This window comes from Pundamilia nyererei, unplaced genomic scaffold (assembly GCF_000239375.1).
Source record: "Pundamilia nyererei isolate P.nyererei 1_Seehausen unplaced genomic scaffold, PunNye1.0 scaffold00080, whole genome shotgun sequence".
NCBI lineage: Eukaryota > Metazoa > Chordata > Actinopteri > Cichliformes > Cichlidae > Pundamilia > Pundamilia nyererei.
The window spans coordinates 549340-567802 of record NW_005187481.1 but is presented as its reverse complement, the minus strand read 5'-3'; the positions used below and the strand labels follow the sequence as shown (position 1 = coordinate 567802).

Genomic DNA, 18463 nt, shown 5'->3' with positions numbered 1-18463 from the left:
CAAATATTGCACGTTAAGCGAATATTGCACTTCAAAAGCATGCACATTCTTATGTAATCAACAAGATTACACGACAGGGTGTCTACAGGCATGAGCAGGTAAAATGTATTTTATTAATTTTCATTCTTACACCATTTTAATAGCCCAGAATCTTTATCTTGACTGATGAGCAGGCTCTGATATTTTCAGGGTGTCCACCAGTGTAATCGACAGCTTGGTCATGCATATTTACACTTTGCTGGCCTGAGGCTTCGGGGATTTTTATATTTTTGAGGCAGTTGTTTTTAAGCACCATTAAAATTAGTTAATTATTAGCCTTTTTCTTATTACCCCTGAGCAGCAAAAGGCTGATTGTGTACTGTCATCACCCCACCAGGCAGGCAGCGCGGACATTTAAGTTTGTGAATGCAATAACTGGAGAACAAGGTGATACCATAGGTGTGTTTACTAAAAATGTTGGACAAGTTTGTATGTCAGTGACCTCGACCTCAAGGTTGGAGCAAGTTGTCTGAAAACCTCGTCAACGCGACAAACATGACACAGGATTTTGAAATCGACACTGTAGGTGTGTCTACCATAGAACTGAGAGGAACCATTGGTGGTCGACAGTATTTTAATGAAAACAGGCAAACAAGGGTATTATTGTACAAATACTAAAGTCATATGATCTAAATGTGTTGAGGAAGCAAAAACAGTGGAATAGTGTGCCAGAAATTCTCAATAACTTGAGTAAAAGCACATCAGACACATCCACACTAATACGTTAAGGGTTTATATTGATGAGTATTGAAGAACTTTCAAGGAGCCGTAGACACCCTGCATAACAGAAACTTCACTGATGTGAAAAAGGATGAACCCAGGTTTATTTACATCGCTGCTCTTTGTCTTATGCACGTCAACAAAATATGTCTGAACCACTGTGTGAATTTCATCCAATGCAGTACTGTAACATATACCAAAGTCTTTTTACACTACAGTATTTGTGTATGATAAACTTGATTTTTCTTATCACGATCAGCTTTGATATTTAAACTTTGAACAAACACATTAGCAACAATCATAGAAATCATTGGAGCCTCTCACTCCACACTTAACTTCAAGAGATTTCCTTTTTTCATTTTATCCACACAAATTTAATGACTTAGATATGCAAACGTGTCCAGGTTATTATCAGAAGTTATAATATGGAATTTGTGTATTTTAACAGTTTTGTTCTTATTTTCTTCCGTTTCTGTCAGTAGTACCACGGCATTGACTTGTATGTTTAAATGTTTTTGTTGAAATAAATGTCAGTTTTAAAATGTTTGGATTTCCAATCATCACTTTCCCCTTGACGGCTTTCCCAGTCAGCCCTGCAGACTGTTCACAAAGCTCAGGGATCTGGGACTTAACAGCCGTCTGTGTGAATGGGTGTTGGACTTCCTCACTGGCAGAACTCAGGTGGTGAGGGTGGGTAGATGCGTCTCTAACAGCATCACCATCAACACAGGAGCACCTCAGGGATGTGTCCTCTCGCCACTGCTCTACTCCCTCTACACTTCAGACTGTGTGGCCACCCATGGCTCCAACACCATTGTGAAGTTTGCTGACGACACAGTGGTGTTGGGTGCCATCTCCAACAACGATGAGGCAGCCTACATGGATGAAGTGAAGAATCTGGCATCATGGTGCCAGGACAACCACCTCCAGCTGAACGTCGGCAAGACCAAGGAGCTGGTGGTGGACTTCAGAAGGAGTCAGCACAGAGACTACAAGCCCATTATCATCAATGGAGCTCCAGTGGAGAGGGTGCAGTCCTTCAAGTATCTTGGTGTCCACATCTCCTCAGACCTGACATGGGCTGCCCACATTCAGGTCCAGACCAAAAAGGCTAGGCAGCGCCTGTATCACCTACGACAACTGAGGAAGTTCAGGGTCTCTCCAAAGATCCTCAGGATTTTCTATACAGGCGCTGTGGAGAGCATCCTCACACAGAACATGACATCGTGGTTTGGGAACAGCTGTGTGAAGGACCAAAAAGCTCTCCAGAGAGTGATCCGTACAGCAGAACGCTGCTGCAGGATTGCTCTCCCCCCGCTTCAGGACACCTACACCAGGAGATGCCGGACTAGAGCAGATACTGAAGGACCCGTCCCATCCTGGTAACAAACTGTTCCAACTTCTGCAATCTGATAGAAGGTTCCGCATCATCCGGGCAAGGACAGAGAGACTCAAGAGGAGTTTCTATCCCCAAGCCATCCAGGCCCTAAACACACACACCCGCCCTCTCACATAATCTATAATTGACTGAGACAGGACTCTCTTCCAGACACTAAACCAAGGCACAATGTACATTCCAAATTCCTTTAATTTTAAATGTTTATATTGTCTATCCTGTAAAATAGTCAGATGTCTATTCATATTAATGTACAGAATTCACCTGCTTGCTGCTACTACTGCACATTCACCCAATGTATATACTATATATATAATGTTCTTCCTCTACGCCCCCCATTTTTGCACATGTCGAGGAGCGTGTCAGGCTACATTTCACTGTGTGTTATACTTGTAAAACTATGCATGTGACAAATAAAGAACCTTGAACCTTGAAGTCTTTACATGTGAAATCTTGTTAATGGTAACTCTGGGAATTTTTACAGTTTGAAAAAGTTGGGGCTTTTATTTGAACATTATATACATACTGTAGTTTGAAGTCACAACACAAACTGCAGCAACAACACTACAAAAATATATTTTAAAAAATGAAAGCTGGATTTTACAAGTTGGCATCCTCACTTGATTTTGCATCATTTTCTACAATTTTCAAGCACTGATCAGAAAATTCCATAAACAGCGGCTCCTGCATGGCGGATTTCATTGCATCCTCTTTACGCTCTGCACCATCTATAGAGCACAATAACTGCCTCAGATGAGGATTACAGAGCAGGTCCTTTAGCTCTTTTGACTGGCCTGGAGATAAAGAAAACAGCAGTTACTCTCACACTACTTTGTTAACGTACCATTGCTGTTGCACGAAGCTTTTAATTTCAAGTGCAAAAAATGAAGAAGGGGTGCTGGAGAAATACCTAACATCTGGAGCCTCTGCAGAGGAACTTTGTCAGTGATGTCATCTTCATGCAGAAGATCATCAACACTCCAAGACTCTGCAAAGACATCAAAGAAGGGAAATTCTTTTTAGGTGTTAGGTTTACTCGTAATGCCAGACAGGAGTACTGTCACAGACCGTAGCATGATTTCATTTACTGAAGCTATGCTTAAACGAAACTATTTGGAAACTTTAGGCCAAATATTTATGACAAATGTATAAAATTCATCTTCCCCAAATGATTATATACCTGTGTCTGTGCTGTGGTCACTGTAATGTAAATATTTTTTAAATTCAGATCATCACCTCTAAATACAGTATTAGTTCACAACTCTGACTAAATGAACAAGACTGAAATCTAAAACGGTGCTCAAGAAAAAGCATATCACCCTTTGGATGAGGGCATAATCATGTAATATTCTAAATATGTTTCTTTTAAATGCAGCTGTAATATTACTTATTTAGTAAATAGACCATATAATCCCAGTGCTGATGAGAGGAATGTAACTGTACCTGTGCTCACAGCAGTCTTTGTTTCAGGATTTGAAGGGGCAGGCTTGTCAACAGGAAGGCAGGTATCTGCGAACAGGAAAAAAACAAAACCACTTATTGATATGATAAGAAACATCTCTTTGGAGTAAAGCCACAGCTCATGTAAAAATGTGAATGAAAATTTTAGAACAAGCTAATTTACCTTTATGCTTTTTGTAACAGCCAAGTGAACAACTGTAAGAGCCAAAACACTCATAAGGATCAAGCACATCAAAGTACTCAACAGTGTTTAACACATTTCACATGTGATTATTCTAAACAGGCATCTTCATTTATTACAAACTTAAAACACACTCTAGAGTCCATCAACGGGAACATGACAACTCTGAGCGGGTAATGTCGATGCCAATCACAGATTGTGACAAACATCATGCCAGCAGGTGGCAGCACTGTCGTCAGCTTGTCTACTGGCGGTACAGCACAAAGAAGAAAAACTGCACTAGCACGATTTGACCTATGTGGGTTACCGTCCCATGTGGTGTACACAGTAATAAAAACAATGTTTTTCTTACTGCTAAGCTAACTGCACACACATTTTGTTAAATGACAATCTGTGAATACAAAATATTTGATTTTTATTAAGCGGAGTAACAAGTATTAAGTTTATTCAGTGAAGTCCAACGTCACAAAAGTAATGTACCTCTTCATTCTCTCGGTAGACAAGCTGCTTATGTTAGCTTTTTTCTTTCTAATTTACAAAAAATCAGATTAAAGAACTGACTACTGTAGTATTTGTTCCCAAAGGTTTATCTGTGGTATTCGTAGCTAAGCAAAACAAATGCTAACTATAGGTTAGCCCGCAAACAAACATTCAGTTAAAGTTTACTTACTATCTTATTTTGCAGGCTGGACATCGGTATTTTGGAGTCCGTTCGCTGCACACACTGCATAACTGCATTTTCTTTTGAGGGAGAGGAATTACTTATGAGGGAAAACAGTCTGTTAGCGTGCGGTATATGAGTCGTAGGCACCAAAAAATTACGCTTTCCGGTTGTTTAGCTGTTCCTTCAAAATAAAGGCATCACAGATTAATTTGACTTTCTGGTAGAAACAAAGTACAAAATAAAATCCAAACACCGGGAAATATCGGGCGTCTTCATGTCCATTTGAAATCTGTCTTCGTTTCATATTTAGACCCAACTCAAACAAAATTCCGCTGCGGATACACATCCTGATTTGATTGCGCGCGCACACACGCACGCAAATACTATTGGATCATTATACTAAAATGTTTATCCGCAATCCGAACAGCAATTGGTGTCTACGAACTGAATTACAGTAATGGCTATTGATGGGCCCAGGTAGATAGTGCTTTATAAGCCAGGCAAAGATGGGGCCAGATGTGTGTCTGCTGAGTAAAATCCCCAAATCATAAAAATGCATTAAAAAAAATTAATGATATACATGTAATATACACTCTGGGCTACACACAGTTGCGATATAAAAGGATGACATGCCGCCACAGGAAACCAACGTATGTAAACTAATTTTGGGTATATTTTGGGGTAAGATGTCTCCATAGTAACCAACCACCTGTTTCAACATCCTTATTTGAGAAAGAACTTCGAATGTGGCATGTGAATTGTATACAGATATTTTTATTTATTTATATTGATACATTTATTTAGATTAAAAGTTTTACTTCTATTAATAAGAGATTTTATCCGAAAAACAGCAGAGTGTTGTGTATTTTCCTTAATCCCTAATCTGTTAAATTATTATTTGCTTTTATGGATCCATTGTTATTATGTTATAAAGCAAAAAAAACATTTAAGAAAAACCATAAATAGAAAAGCACCAGCCAAATGTCTTTGCTCTGCAAATTATACTCCCCCCTCTATGATATGATATGCCCATATACCATGTCCTTTAGGGGTTCTGAGATACAAATAAGCACTGCCGCATGGAATCGAACCCCATTTCAAATGAAAACATGACACTGGTTCAATTACCATCACCTTTTTATTTGATTTAAAATCAGCATATCTCCTGCACCCACAGTGGATGGATGTATATATATATATATATATATATATATATATACACACACACACATTTAGCTCTCAAGCACACAATCCACTGACTTACATAGCTTAACACTAACTATTCTTGCACAGCTGTAACTTGAAGGAAGGGAGGGGGGGGGGTGTCTTGTTACAGGGAAACCTATGGAATGGAGGGCTGCCTTATGACTAATGGGCACGTTCCTGGTGTCACAGCACTCCACTCATCCACTCACTGGGTCAAGAAGGCAGAGACACTTGGCCATGGTCAACATCAGAAATCCGAAATCTGTGTGAAGAATCATAAAAAAAAAGAAACATAAATACAATGTTTCCCTTTTAAATTTAGGTTTGCTGACATATACGTTTTTTTGTTTGTTTTTTTAAAGGAGGCAGGCTGGCGCTACAGGTATTTTTTATTTATACATGAGCAGTTTGTTCTTTGACATATCAAAAAGCCCCGCATATTTTAATTTTTGTTTTGACAGACAAACAGCCCGAAAGCTCAAAGCAGCCAAAAATAACGCTAAAGAGAAATTAACTGATCCAGTTACTGACAAATGATAACCTGTTTATTTTCCTCCAATGCTAGCCTGAGCTGTGGGGACGCTCGGTCCATTCTGAAGGCCACAATGCACAATATCACTTACTCCGTCAAGGACGGATCGCGATCTCCTGACTGCTGTTACAAAGGCAGGTGTTGTTGCTCCTCTATGGGTGTGAACTGTTTTGGCATGGCGTCGTTGGCTGGGCTGTACAAATTCCAGGCAGGATTGTTTTTCTATCACAACCGTTCAACATAAACACAACGTTCAGACGACACCAATCCATAGCTACCTGTAAACATCGCAGAAAAAAAGCCATCAGGATGACGAGCTCTTGGTTCTCCTGCGTTTCATTTGGCTATTGTGATATTTTTCTGCAATCTTCCTCTCGTGCCCTGCAGGGCAATGGCGGTTTGTGTTCAGCTCGATTTCCCTCTTGGATCTTCCTTTACCGCCAGCGTGGCCCGAGTACTCTAGCAGATTGTAGTAGTCGTACTGATCGTAGTAGGCCTCCTCGAAAGAAACCAGTCTTTCAATATCTGTCGCCATTTGGACACGGAGAGCAGCACTTGTTCGCAGACAGTTTCTTGCAGCGAGTAAACATATGATGTCACGCCGTGTTTTAATACATGCAGTCATGTGATCACGGCTGTTCCACTTCCTTTTGTTTTTGAGGCGAGCACACGGACATACCAGAGAGTTTGTAAATTTAGAGTAAACACCCCCTTTCTGGACTTTTGTTTTCAAAGGGGGCGCTCGCGAGCTAGTTCAGGATGATCAACGTTTAGCCCGCGACATTTACATTCCGCAAACATTTTTGCTAGACACCTTTGCGATAATTTAAATACGCTTTATATAGATATTTCCGGAGTTCAATTGTATTAAACACATTTCTGTGAAATTTAGCGACATCGCAGCACCATGAGCCATTTTACGGCACATGCCATTTTGATTTCAGGCATGAAGCCAGCAGCAACAGAGAGCATTGTAGCACCAGTCTCCTGATGGCATCATCTTCAACCACCATAACCAGCTGCTTCTTATACGCGGATAAAGTTTCTGTTAACCACGCTTCAAACATCTAGTTATCGTTTGTACACAGATGCCTCAAAAGGAGTATGCGCTGTCGTAACTCCTCGACGGACCAGTCAACAGGCGCTAGCAAAACTGTTTCTCTGTGGGAAAACTATAAGTACATGAATGTCGTTTTATGGTTAAAACTACCTTCGCTAAAATAAAGAGGAACGCTGTATCTTTTGGCTAAAAGCATGTGTAAACAATTGTTTTATCAGTTTAGCTCACCTGACCTGACAATTTCACCAAATACTCTCTCGCTAGCGCCCTCTGCTGCGCTCCAGGGTTGAAGAAACAAGTGGACAATTTCATTGATAGGAAGTGGAATGGCTCTGTCTAAAGATGAGCTCTGCGTACGAACGACTCGTGTCTGCCTTGTATTATGATTTTTTTTTGTTTCTGTTTCAATTTGTATGTTCCGCTCTCACGTGACTGTCCGAGGACTATATATGAAAACTTTCAAATCAACTTGATTTTACGATAAAAAGAAAAGTATGTATTTTTATTAACGCGCCGACATTAAAAGGCAGCTTAAGCGGGACATTATTATACAATAAGGTACCCTAAATAGGGCACCATTTTGAAATAAGGGAGCCTAAGTAGAGCATGTGGATTCCTGTTTTACGGGCAATGCGCTGTATGTATTTCTAAAACAAATCTGCACAAAATACAACAAATACCGGTCTCCTCAGTACTCTTACATGCATTCATGTTAAAATAAAACGCGGCACGTGGCCTGAATATCGTTTATTTGCCTGCTTCTTCTCTCCCAGAAATCTGCGCTCAGCATTTTCTGGGATGTTTTCCTCCTCGGCCCAGCGTCCCGCCCTGACGGTGTGGCACACGTAGTGACGCTTTTCCACGTCGCAGTAGAGTCTCACAGGCGAGCTGGCTGCGTGTGTATGCGTGTCTCCAGCTAGGCCAGAGAGTGATGGCGGCGCCCGTCCTGAGAGTGTCCACCCCTCGGTGGGAAAGAATAGCCAGGCTTCTTGTTTGCCTGCTAGGCATACTGTTGTCTTTATATGCTTTTCACGTCGAGAGGGAAAAGGCGCGGGATGTGAGTTATAAAGCTCTGTGCGACGTCAGCAGCTCCATCAGCTGTTCAAAAGTGTTCAGCTCAAGGTAATTTGAATTCAGCAAAGAGCGCCGACAGTGGCGCTCAATGAAGCTGCCTGCTATTGTGACAATCTGGGAAGGGCTGCGCGGTTTAAACTGTCAAATGCACTCTGCTAACATTTGACTGCTAACCCCAACCGTAAAAGCTAATCACAAGCCATGGCTGGTAGCTCTCTGTTATGCATGCATTAGTTAGAAAAAGTAACTTTACCATTGTAGGTGTTGGTTCTAAAGCGCCACATTAGCTTTGTAGCACCAAGAAGCTAATTTTGCTAACCATTAGCTAACGAAACCCGTTGGTTAACATTTAAGCCAGTTTCACTTCTGAACCAACTGACAGCAGAGTCATAAACGCTGTCAGTTTTAATGGGATCCTGTTCAGACCGACTGTCCTTTGCACGTCTTAAAGCTAAAACATATGTTAAAACCAACTATATAGCATTAAAGTTCCCGATAGCTTGTGCGCAGCGAGTCTATTGTGAATGTATGAGTGATGCTGCTACGTGAAGTCAGTTACTCCGATGACCAGAACTGGGACATTTGTTTGCTGGGTTGATGTTGGTGAATTTAGTCAAATAACTTAAATGACTAACCTCCTACTTTGGCTGTCACACAGCTGTCGTTAGCTCTTGTGCTAACGTCACCAATTATAAGTCCAAAGAGCTAAAACCCTACAGCCTGGTTACCTAAAGGAACACAGAGCTAGTCCAGAGGTCAGTGGAGGGGACTGTAGCATCACGCATCCTTGCTAGACAGGAAGGTGCATCTCCAGAGATTATTACTTTGATTTTTTTTCTCATGATTATTATACACTTTTTGTATGCATACTGTTAAGGTGCTTAACAGCTTTTGGTGGCCATTCAGTTCTAATAAAGTACAATAACACCATCTACTGGGCCTGTTTGAATGAGAGGCACTGCTGGCCCTGATTACACCTGGAATGCAACCTGTCTAGGACTTACTGCATATTTGTTGAATGAGTCGGTGACTTTTCCGTTTGAGAGTCTGTCTCAACTGATGTAAGCCTGCCCAAGTGTAACATTTCTTTTAAAGAAGAAATCGAGCTGCTTACATTGGTCTGATCAGTTATGGTTTCCAGCAGTGTAATCTTTATGTCATCCTGTATTTTTGTGAGCTGAAGGGTCTGTTTTTCTCAGCTTATCAGTTAAAGAACTAGGCACAATGGTGCTCTAGTGAAATGAATGGAAAGAAGGACATTTAGTAATGTGGAAAATACAATTTATTATATACAGGGTGCACACACAATATACATTATACAAAAGGAGAATAAGCTTTCACAAAGTGAAATGCGATTGCAAAAAGCAAGTCCACACTAGGACATAACCTTTGTGTGTTCCTAGTACTCTTACTGTGAGACATGGTGGATTGCGTTGTTACGTCGGACGATGTCAAACATGGATCAGAGTTATTGAAATGACATTTACACATGCTTCTATCAAATTATGTTTTACAATGATAAATAAGCAAGTGCATAGATGGATCTTACCCATCAACTCTCTCTCTCTCTCTCTCTCTCTCTCTCTCTCTCTGTACACACATATTTATTTAATCATTTATTTATTTATTCTGCATCCTGCATACTTTGGCATCCAGAAAATACAAACAATGATTTCATATACAAAGAAAAGATGGCATATCAGAAACTCAAGGAAGAAAGAAATTCCTCCTGTTTGAACTGCTTCATGTCAGGCAACACATAAGTCAAGATGTAGTGATTTGTCTTTGTGACATGCTGCCTTTCTACATATTTTGGAATTGGTTTATTGAATTTCAGGCCAACAATAAATGTTTTTTGTTACTGAAACAGATCCCCCCCCCCTTTTTTTTTTTTTAAAGGTTCAGTTTATTAAATAGTAAAATGCTCTTCTGAGAGTAACAATTTGCTGTTATTTTACTCAAATGAACACCTCACTGCAGCATTTTAGGAAGCAAGCACTAGGAAGTGGTTTTTTGTTTTTTGTTTTTGGTAATATCTTTTGACTTCAGTCTGCCTCGTTGCATGTTGATTTCCATGAATAAACTCTATTTTATTCTATTGTGGTTTAGGTGGGGTCGAGGATTCGGACTCCTGGGCTCAATTTTTGGAAATGACAGTGCACTGAACCAACCCAACAGTGTCTATGGGATTGTCTTTTATGCCTTTCAGCTGCTTCTAGGTAAGCCTATACTCTGTTCCCAGTTGTGGGTTACTTTGTCATTACGTTTTGGATTATATATGACAAATCTCTCTTTGCCTTTGCTCTAGAGGCAAGTGCTGACTCAACTTGTTGCTTTCCTGTAACACAGCTATTTTTGCCTCAACCTGACTCACATGACACTGACATCACATGGAGTTTATAAATGATAATAATGCAGTTAAATGCAAAGTTTGTGTTGTAGGAAGCATTTCCTGCTGACCTGTATTGAAATGTTTTTGGACCTCCCATAGGACTGCAGAGATGAGTTTTTAGAAAACTTCTTATCCTTCTTCTGTTTGGTTTGATGCCTGATATCGTTTTGTTTGTCACACTCTAATCTTGACACCGACAGATAACTGTGATTGTGAATATTTCTCTCTCTGTGTGTGACTTGTTTTAACTTGAACATTGTTTTTCCTCCCTCTGGCGTATGTGACTCAGTCATGCTGGTTCGACATGTTAGCCTGCCGGAGGCCTGTAGGCTTGCCCGGCCACCTGGCCCTAGCACTGAACAAGAGGTCCTTTTAGCTGCTGCATTTAACACTCATTTGACTAGGACAATAGTATCCCAGTTTATCCAAACTGCTGCAGTGGGTAAAGATTTCCATATTAAAGACTGGTTGCATGGCCTTGGATTGGAAAATATTTGCACGTAAGCATTGCTCCAAAATCAGCATAACCAGGGCCATAATCTCTGGTCAATGCCAGTGAGCAGGTTAGAACAGCCGTTGCAAAACACTGAATTATTGCTATAGTTGTGACATTTGGCGATGTCCCTGCAGAGGATCTTTAGCTTCTTTATTCCTTAACTGTAATGAAGAAACTAGAGATTAGTTACGTGTTGCGAGGACGAAATAAATATACAGTAATATTTGTGTCGAGGTAATCAAGCAAAGTTTGAGATTCTGATGAACTTTTATCCATTTCAGCTCTATAAGTGAACACTTACTAAATCAAGCACATCTGTTAACACCCATCTGAGATTCTTACTGCGTGCTGATCATCACAGTCCTCAGATGCAGGCTATTCACACATGGAGGCACCTATATGTGTGCAGATGTATCACAGTTAACTTTCACTGGTTCATCTGTTTTCACTCAGTCAGTGAGGGTTTAGTGTCTTTGAAGCATGAAGTTCACATTAGAGCAGGGCGATATGACCAAAAATATTTATCACGATATACATTTGAAAATTTGCGATAATAATAAAACTGATGATATAATTGACACTAGACAAAAAACTTTACAACTCCACAACTTTATTAGTGCAAAAAAAAACCCCATCAATGTATTTTCACTTAAACACTTAATCATTAAAGTTATATAAAACTTTTACAGTGCAAATGCAAATTCCTTGCTGACAGTTTAACCAAAAGGCATTTCCAGTGGAAATTGGCCGACATACCCTGAGCATAACCATGTATAATATCCACAAAACCTAATAGGTTATACACACAATACGGTAATATTATGTTGAACCACAGTACGTATCACTCCGCGAGGCTCCTGTCTACGATAGGCGTAATGCTCCGACAATCCATCAAGCGGTGCAAAGTCGTACTGAAAAATTTGACAGATTTCCGAGCGCCGTGTACCACATAAAATCGTTTCGAGGTCAGTAAACACAACCAGAATTCATACATAAGGGGAATTGTCGATTTTCAGAAAAATGTGCCGTATTTTCCAAAAAACACGGTAATAACGACAGCCCGCTAGCATGCGCTACCAAAAATGGTGCTTTGTTGTGCATCTGACAGATGAAAGCCAAACCAGTTACACACCACTGAAGTTGCAGGATTTTTACAAACCAATTCTGGTTCATCCATTTCATTTAACAATCCCCTTTCGCTCTTCTTATTCTGCATCGCCGCCTTGTGCTTATGTAAACAAAGGCTCTGCGCATCTGCGTTTTACCCATATTCTATCGCGATATTTCATTTTCCTATCGTTGCCCAACATTACACCGGTATTACCGTGAACGGTATGATATAGCCCAGCCCTAGTTCACATCCATAGTCAGTGTTGTAGTTACAATAGATGGCAATGGGGACACCCAAAAGTACACACAATCTACTTCTGTGTGTGTCTGTGGATACAGCAAGGATCAACACACATTATAGCTGCTTGAAAGAGCGTGCTTAGAAATTCTTTGCTGCCTTTCCTCCCATCATTCAGTCCTTACACTCTTTTGACAAACGCAGTAACTTTACCAGTACATCTGTAAAAATCCTTGTTTTTATCACCGCAGGCTGGTGGAATCGAATACAGCTTTTTTTAACATGTTGTTCCCAGTTGTTAGTGATTGTTGAACCAAAGCTGCATCCCATCGTTTGATCTAAATCATGATGATAAATGTCTAAAACAATAACGGTAGCAAAAGAGAATACCTGTGTGTTTAGTAGTGACTCCTATGAGTACAAACCTGGTGTAAAAGAAGTGCAGACACTGACAAAATAAGGACGTGTCATCATGTGACAGCACGATGACATAAGCAGCCGGCTGGCTCAGTGTGCGGGCTGAATGTCGTCACGAGGACTCACAATATAAATGCAGAAGTGCCTGAGGCTGAAAGCTCTGTGACAAGAGCTCTCTCAGGAGATTGTGTGAAGGTGTATTTTTTTATTAATTTTTTTAATGGTTACCTGTTTAAGCCTCAATTTGTGTTTCTTGCCTTAGGAATGACTGTCAGTGCAATGGCCGCCCTCATTCTCATGACGACATCCATCTTGTCGGTGGTTGGGTCCCTCTACCTGGGTTACATCCTCTACTTTGTCCTAAAGGACTTCTGCATCATCTGCATCACCACATACGCGCTGAACTTCATTCTCTTTATTCTCAACTACAAGCGATTGGTTTACTTGAATGAGGCCTGGAAGCAGCAGCTACAGGCCAAGCAGGACTGAGCTGCCAAGAACGGCAAGAAAAACCCGAGAAACAAACAAACAGAGAAAAAAAAGAAATGTGACCTCTGAACATTTGACTTGCCACCAGGAGACCTTGCTTCCAAACAATGTTTATTCTGCTGTGTGTTCAAAAAAAGAAAAAAAAAATGAAGAAATTTAACTTAAATGTTGGGCCTGACAACTCATTGTTGATTGCAAACACGGAAGGATTTGTAAGTGAAAGATGATTTTTCTTTTCTTTTTTCTCCTTTAATTTCTTTTTCCTTGTTTTAACATTTTAAACTCGCTTAAGGAAGGGGCTGGCTCTGTGTGTGTGTGTGTGTGTGTGTGTGTGAGTGTGAGTGAAAGTGCGCGTACATGTGTATGCGTGCATGCTCGGATTTGGGGGAGGTGAGGACACAACAACAACAACGCAAACAACCAGAGGCAGAGGACAGCTCTCATTTGAACAACAATTGGAAAGTGGAAGAAAAACACAGGACCTTTTTTATGGTGCTTGATTTGAAATGGTTGGAAAGCTCCTATTGCTGCACAGCTTATCTGCACTAAAACTCGGAGCCGAATATTGGGTTCCAAAATTAGAAGAAACACTCACTAGGTTATCGTTTAGTTGCAGATCAGGTTCTATGAGAAGGGGGCAACAGTTTGTGTTATTATTTTTTTATGTTTACACTTTTTAGTATATTTCTTTTTGAAGAGGACCACTAAAATAAAACACGGCACAGTGTGAGATGTATTGTGTGTGTGTGTGTGTGCGTGTGTGTAGATCAGTCAGAACGTTTGTTTTGCAATTCTGTACATAGCTGCTGAGCAATATTCCAGACTAGATTGTGATTTAGTGTCGACACAAACCTTTAAGGAAAAAGGAAAAAACTACCAACAAAGCAACAGAAAATCTGGATTTAAAAAAATTACAAATAAGTGATCAGGGTCTCAGTTTGGTGGGTCAGACTTCAGATGTGTTCGGGATGTCTTCTGTCCTGTCGTCCTGGTCGGGTGTGCAGTTCAGCCGTGTGTGAATTTCTTTGTTGTACGTGGTTGTTTCATCTGAAGCCACAGAAACAAGTCTTTCAAAATGGAACTGTGGGTTCTTTTTGCCAGGTTTGAGTAAAGGCACCCTCACTTTTTTTTTTGTTGTTGTTCTTGTGGATAAAGCATTCCTGACCACCACACGAGTGGAAACCCATAAAGAATTATGTGCCTAAAGGAGTGTTACGGTAAATTACCTTTCCTTTTTTTTGGGGGGGGGGGGATGTCATATTATTGCATCAGATGTTTTTTTCCTCATTGTTTTATTGTCACAGGTCCAAGGCTTTATTTTTATGATCACAATTTTGTAAATTAAGATACCAGTAAAGTGTTTCTCTCTCCCTAATAGGCTCATAAAGGTAGCAAAGCCTGCTACACTGTGATTGTTCAAGGGCAGGAGCGGCCTAGTGGCAGAAGCAACTCTTTATTTTTCTGTTCCCGCTTCATTAATGTTCATTGGGCTTTTGTATACATGTGATATCACTTGAACAGTAACAGTGATCTTGCCAAGCTGAGTTACAGTTCATTTGCAGGATGTGAACAAAACTTGGAAAATGCACTACTTTGTGATTGGTGGGAGATCTGTAAGAAAACCAAGCAGCGTGTTAACCACACGGGTGGTTACTTGGGTTTTGTTCCAGTAGAAAAAGATAACCTGATCACTGTTGTTTGTTCTAATCCACCATTGGAAGGTCTAAGCAGACATGGAGAAGGCGAGCGCAGCATGTAGTGAAACGAGGGAGTAGAACCATCATCTCCCTTCCATCCAGACTGCTGTCCACTGTTAAGTATCCTGTTTGTCACGTGCACGGTACACCATCTCCTGGCTTTTAGCATATGTTGGCCATCGGACAATCTTGCACCCACTGTCAAAGATCAGTAAGAGTCATAAAAAGTGTAATAATGTGATTCATCTGTGGTCTTAAAGCAGCCTGTTGATAGTTTCATCCCTGATCCTCTCCATTCCTCTGTAGTATAATTCAGGGTCTCGTACAAAGCTGTTCCATCGTTTTGAGGGTTTTCAAGTGTTGATAGCAACTGTCATAGTCACAAGTCATTTTAGTGATTTACTACTGGTGATGTGATAAATCACAAAGTCATTGGTTGTGTATGAAAATGGAAATTCAGGTGATCCCTTTTTCTTTTTTTTTTGGTGAAATAATTTCTGTTCTTGCATGTTGGGACTCATTTACTACGCCTCTGTTTTCCAAGGTACACTTTATAATAATTTCTTATAGTTTTTCCTGCATTCCAGGCAGACATTTGTTTCTTTGTGAAATGATGATTATTTAATCCTTTACAGTCATGTTGAGATTTGTTTTTTGGGTATGTCCAGTGTGGGCCTACTAGCTTAAAATGGACCTGTGATGCTAACACTGTTACAGTGGTGGATGCTTGTATTAAACGTGGCCAAAGTTTTAAATAATGAGGTCAATGTACAAGTAATCTCTGTGAGACAAAAGCTCAGGTTTCAGACTGCTCTAAAGAGCCGGTGTCGGGTCATTTTCCCACTCTTGACTCTTTATGGTATGAATGAGAGTGGCATTCTCTAATGTGGCCGTCTCAGTCTGATGGTCCGGACGATGAGCGCAGAAGATCCACACACTTGGTTCAACCCTTCTGTTCATGAGGGCAGAGGGATCCTGAACATATGGATGAACTAAGGGGCTAAGATAAATGAGGATCATTTTGAACTATAAGTCACACAAAGCTACTCTAATGGAGTCCAAGAGAAGAGCATATGGGGCCACTTTAATATAGACTTCACTTTGATTTTGATGGTATCTGATGATGCTCTTAAAGTTTTTAAAGCAAGATTCAAAATGGATCAATTACCCAGAACCCAATCACCTCTAGCCACTTGGGTCATGCTAATAATGGAATTTTAGGTTTCCCTTATGCCAGTATGGAAACTGGTGAAAATTGAATTTCCATGCTGCATAAAACAGAATGGAGATGAGTGGCTGCCTGGAATAGGAGACCTCATTCAAATATTGGTTTGCTTTGAAAAATGGTTGCCAGTTCTGTAAATGTGATTGGTGGTAAAGTAGCAAAAAAAAGAAGCGAATACCATTCAAGTCCTTTAAATGTTAGTGTCTCATAGTACATCTTCGGTAAGAACTTCCCTATCTACAGTATTTCCTGGCTTATGCCAGGTTGTTTTTCATCTCAGCACTGGACAAGGTTACCAACCACACTCTTTTATCCTTTTTCTGCACGCTCATAAGTTTTGTGCAAGTGAATCCATAGAAGTCTTTTTTTTTTTTAAATTTAAATAACTGACAGATTGCTAGTTAAAAAGTATGGTTCCTGTGAATACTGATATAGAACTGAGAAGCGTACAATATCTAAGATTCCAGTCATGAAAGCCCATTACACCATTTGTGTAAAGTTACTTTAAAACTACAAGAAAGAAATTTGATGGATGTTTATTCAAAAGTTTGGGAAATCTTTGCCAGGTAAAAGGATCACCATTTCCTTGATGATGTAACTCTAAAATCAAGGTCAAGGCATAATCTTTGCTACATTCTCACAAATTTTCATTTAGGCCCTGAGGTAAAACTGCCATGTTAGTTGCATCACCAATGCCAACGAAAGTGCCTTCTGTTTGATCACTAGGCCTTGAGCCAAAGACAAGCAACAGTAAATAGCCTTGTAAAACGAAGAACTGCAACAGGCACTTGTGCTTGCCTTCCTTAGGATGAAATTTGCTTAATTGGTAATTCCTAAAGATTTGATACCTGGTATCAGTACGAAACTCTATTCAGAAATGGCCGTTCCTTTTTTCCTTACTCCACTATGTAATTATCTTTATCTTGCTTAGTTAGGAGATGTTTGTTAGCAGAAAACACACTGTTCCAATGATAAGATTGTAATGTTTTTTCAGAATTAATTATGCCCTTTAGCTGTATAGACTGTTAACATTCTGGGTTGTTTTAGTAAAAAAAAAATGTTGGGGGGTTGGAGGGCTAGGATATCCACGTGTCAGCATAAAAGGTTTATTAAATTTCTTTGTGGAGGAAATCTTACTGGGTTTGCTTCTGTATTGCCAAATATGTTTTAAAATGCTGTATTTTCTTACATGGAAAAGTGTTACATGAATGGTAGGAAGGTGCAAAAAATAACCTGTTTAAATCCAGCTTACCTTAAGGGAAAACTGTGGAAAAAGGTTGACGTGAGAACATTTTTAATTGTGTCATTGTCATGTGGAAATGATCTACCATTAAAACATTCCCTCTGAAGCTGTTAGTTTAAGTTATTTGAATGAAATCATATGTTTAATACACAAAAAGACTTGCTTTTAAGTCTTTTAGGTTTTATTAGCTTAAATCTTTAGAATATTTGGACTAATAAAACCTAAAACGCAATCTTGTTACTTTGACAACATTTTTGAGTCTTTCAACAATATTCAGGGGATTTTATCTGAAAGATAAATGAGAGCGTATGAAGTTGTTTCACAGCTCAGCAGATGGTGGTAAGTTACCAAAAGCATCATTGTGTTCCCTTTTAAAGATAACTGACGTACTTTATAAAATATTATCCGTTCTGTATCTTCCTGGATCTAAAAAAAAAAAAAAAAGATTTTTGTCACCCATCATTTCTTTCTTCCACTCATCCATCCGTTCTCTCCTTGTCAGGGTCGCAAGGGGGCTGGAGCCTATCCCAGCTACCAGGGTAGAGGCAGGGTACACCCTGGACAGGTTGCCAGTCTATTGCAGAGCTAACACATAGAGACAGGCAACTATTCGCACTCACATTCACACCTATGGGCAATTTGGAGTCACCAATTAACCCAACCCCACTTACTGCATGTCTTTGGACTGTGGGAGGAAGCCGGAGTACCAGAGTTCTTTAATGTAGGATCCAGTGTGAATGTTTGCAGCAAGCAAACCTGTTTCAGTGTTTACATAAACACCTCAAGCTGGATTTATAGTTCAATTCAATTTTATTTATATAGC

General features: G+C 40.0%; 2 protein-coding genes across 2 annotated transcripts; one reads left to right on the top strand and one right to left on the bottom strand.

The window, feature by feature from the left end:
- Positions 1 to 2627: 2627 nt before the first annotated feature.
- znhit3 (zinc finger, HIT-type containing 3) lies at positions 2628 to 4823 on the bottom strand. Its single transcript, XM_005737800.1, has 5 exons — positions 4468 to 4823; positions 3780 to 3811; positions 3599 to 3664; positions 3066 to 3143; positions 2628 to 2949 (listed from the first exon to the last, which is right to left on the bottom strand). Exons 1-5 carry the CDS (start codon positions 4533 to 4535, stop codon positions 2756 to 2758), a joined length of 438 nt encoding a protein of 145 aa, XP_005737857.1. The 5' UTR covers positions 4536 to 4823; the 3' UTR covers positions 2628 to 2755.
- Positions 4824 to 7979: 3156 nt separating this feature from the next.
- On the top strand, positions 7980 to 13603 carry vkorc1l1 (vitamin K epoxide reductase complex, subunit 1-like 1). The gene is made up of 3 exons (XM_005737797.2): positions 7980 to 8381; positions 10443 to 10552; positions 13249 to 13603. The coding sequence occupies exons 1-3, from the start codon at positions 8191 to 8193 to the stop codon at positions 13473 to 13475; spliced, it is 528 nt and encodes a 175-aa protein (XP_005737854.1). The 5' UTR covers positions 7980 to 8190; the 3' UTR covers positions 13476 to 13603.
- The last annotated feature ends 4860 nt before the right edge of the window (positions 13604 to 18463 follow it).

Excerpts from the sequence above, each read along its gene's own strand:
- znhit3 (XM_005737800.1), bottom strand. The coding sequence starts at position 4,535 with ATGCAGTTATGCAGTGTGTGCAGCGAACGGACTCCAAAATACCGATGT. Across the intron at positions 3,665-3,779 it reads CTGTTACAAAAAGCATAAAG|ATACCTGCCTTCCTGTTGAC; the intron begins GTAAATTAGCTT and ends TCCTGTTCGCAG. Across the intron at positions 3,144-3,598 it reads AAAGACTGCTGTGAGCACAG|AGTCTTGGAGTGTTGATGAT; the intron begins GTACAGTTACAT and ends ATGTCTTTGCAG.
- vkorc1l1 (XM_005737797.2), top strand. The coding sequence starts at position 8,191 with ATGGCGGCGCCCGTCCTGAGAGTGTCCACCCCTCGGTGGGAAAGAATA. Across the intron at positions 8,382-10,442 it reads TCAAAAGTGTTCAGCTCAAG|GTGGGGTCGAGGATTCGGAC; the intron begins GTAATTTGAATT and ends ATTGTGGTTTAG. Across the intron at positions 10,553-13,248 it reads TGCCTTTCAGCTGCTTCTAG|GAATGACTGTCAGTGCAATG; the intron begins GTAAGCCTATAC and ends TTCTTGCCTTAG.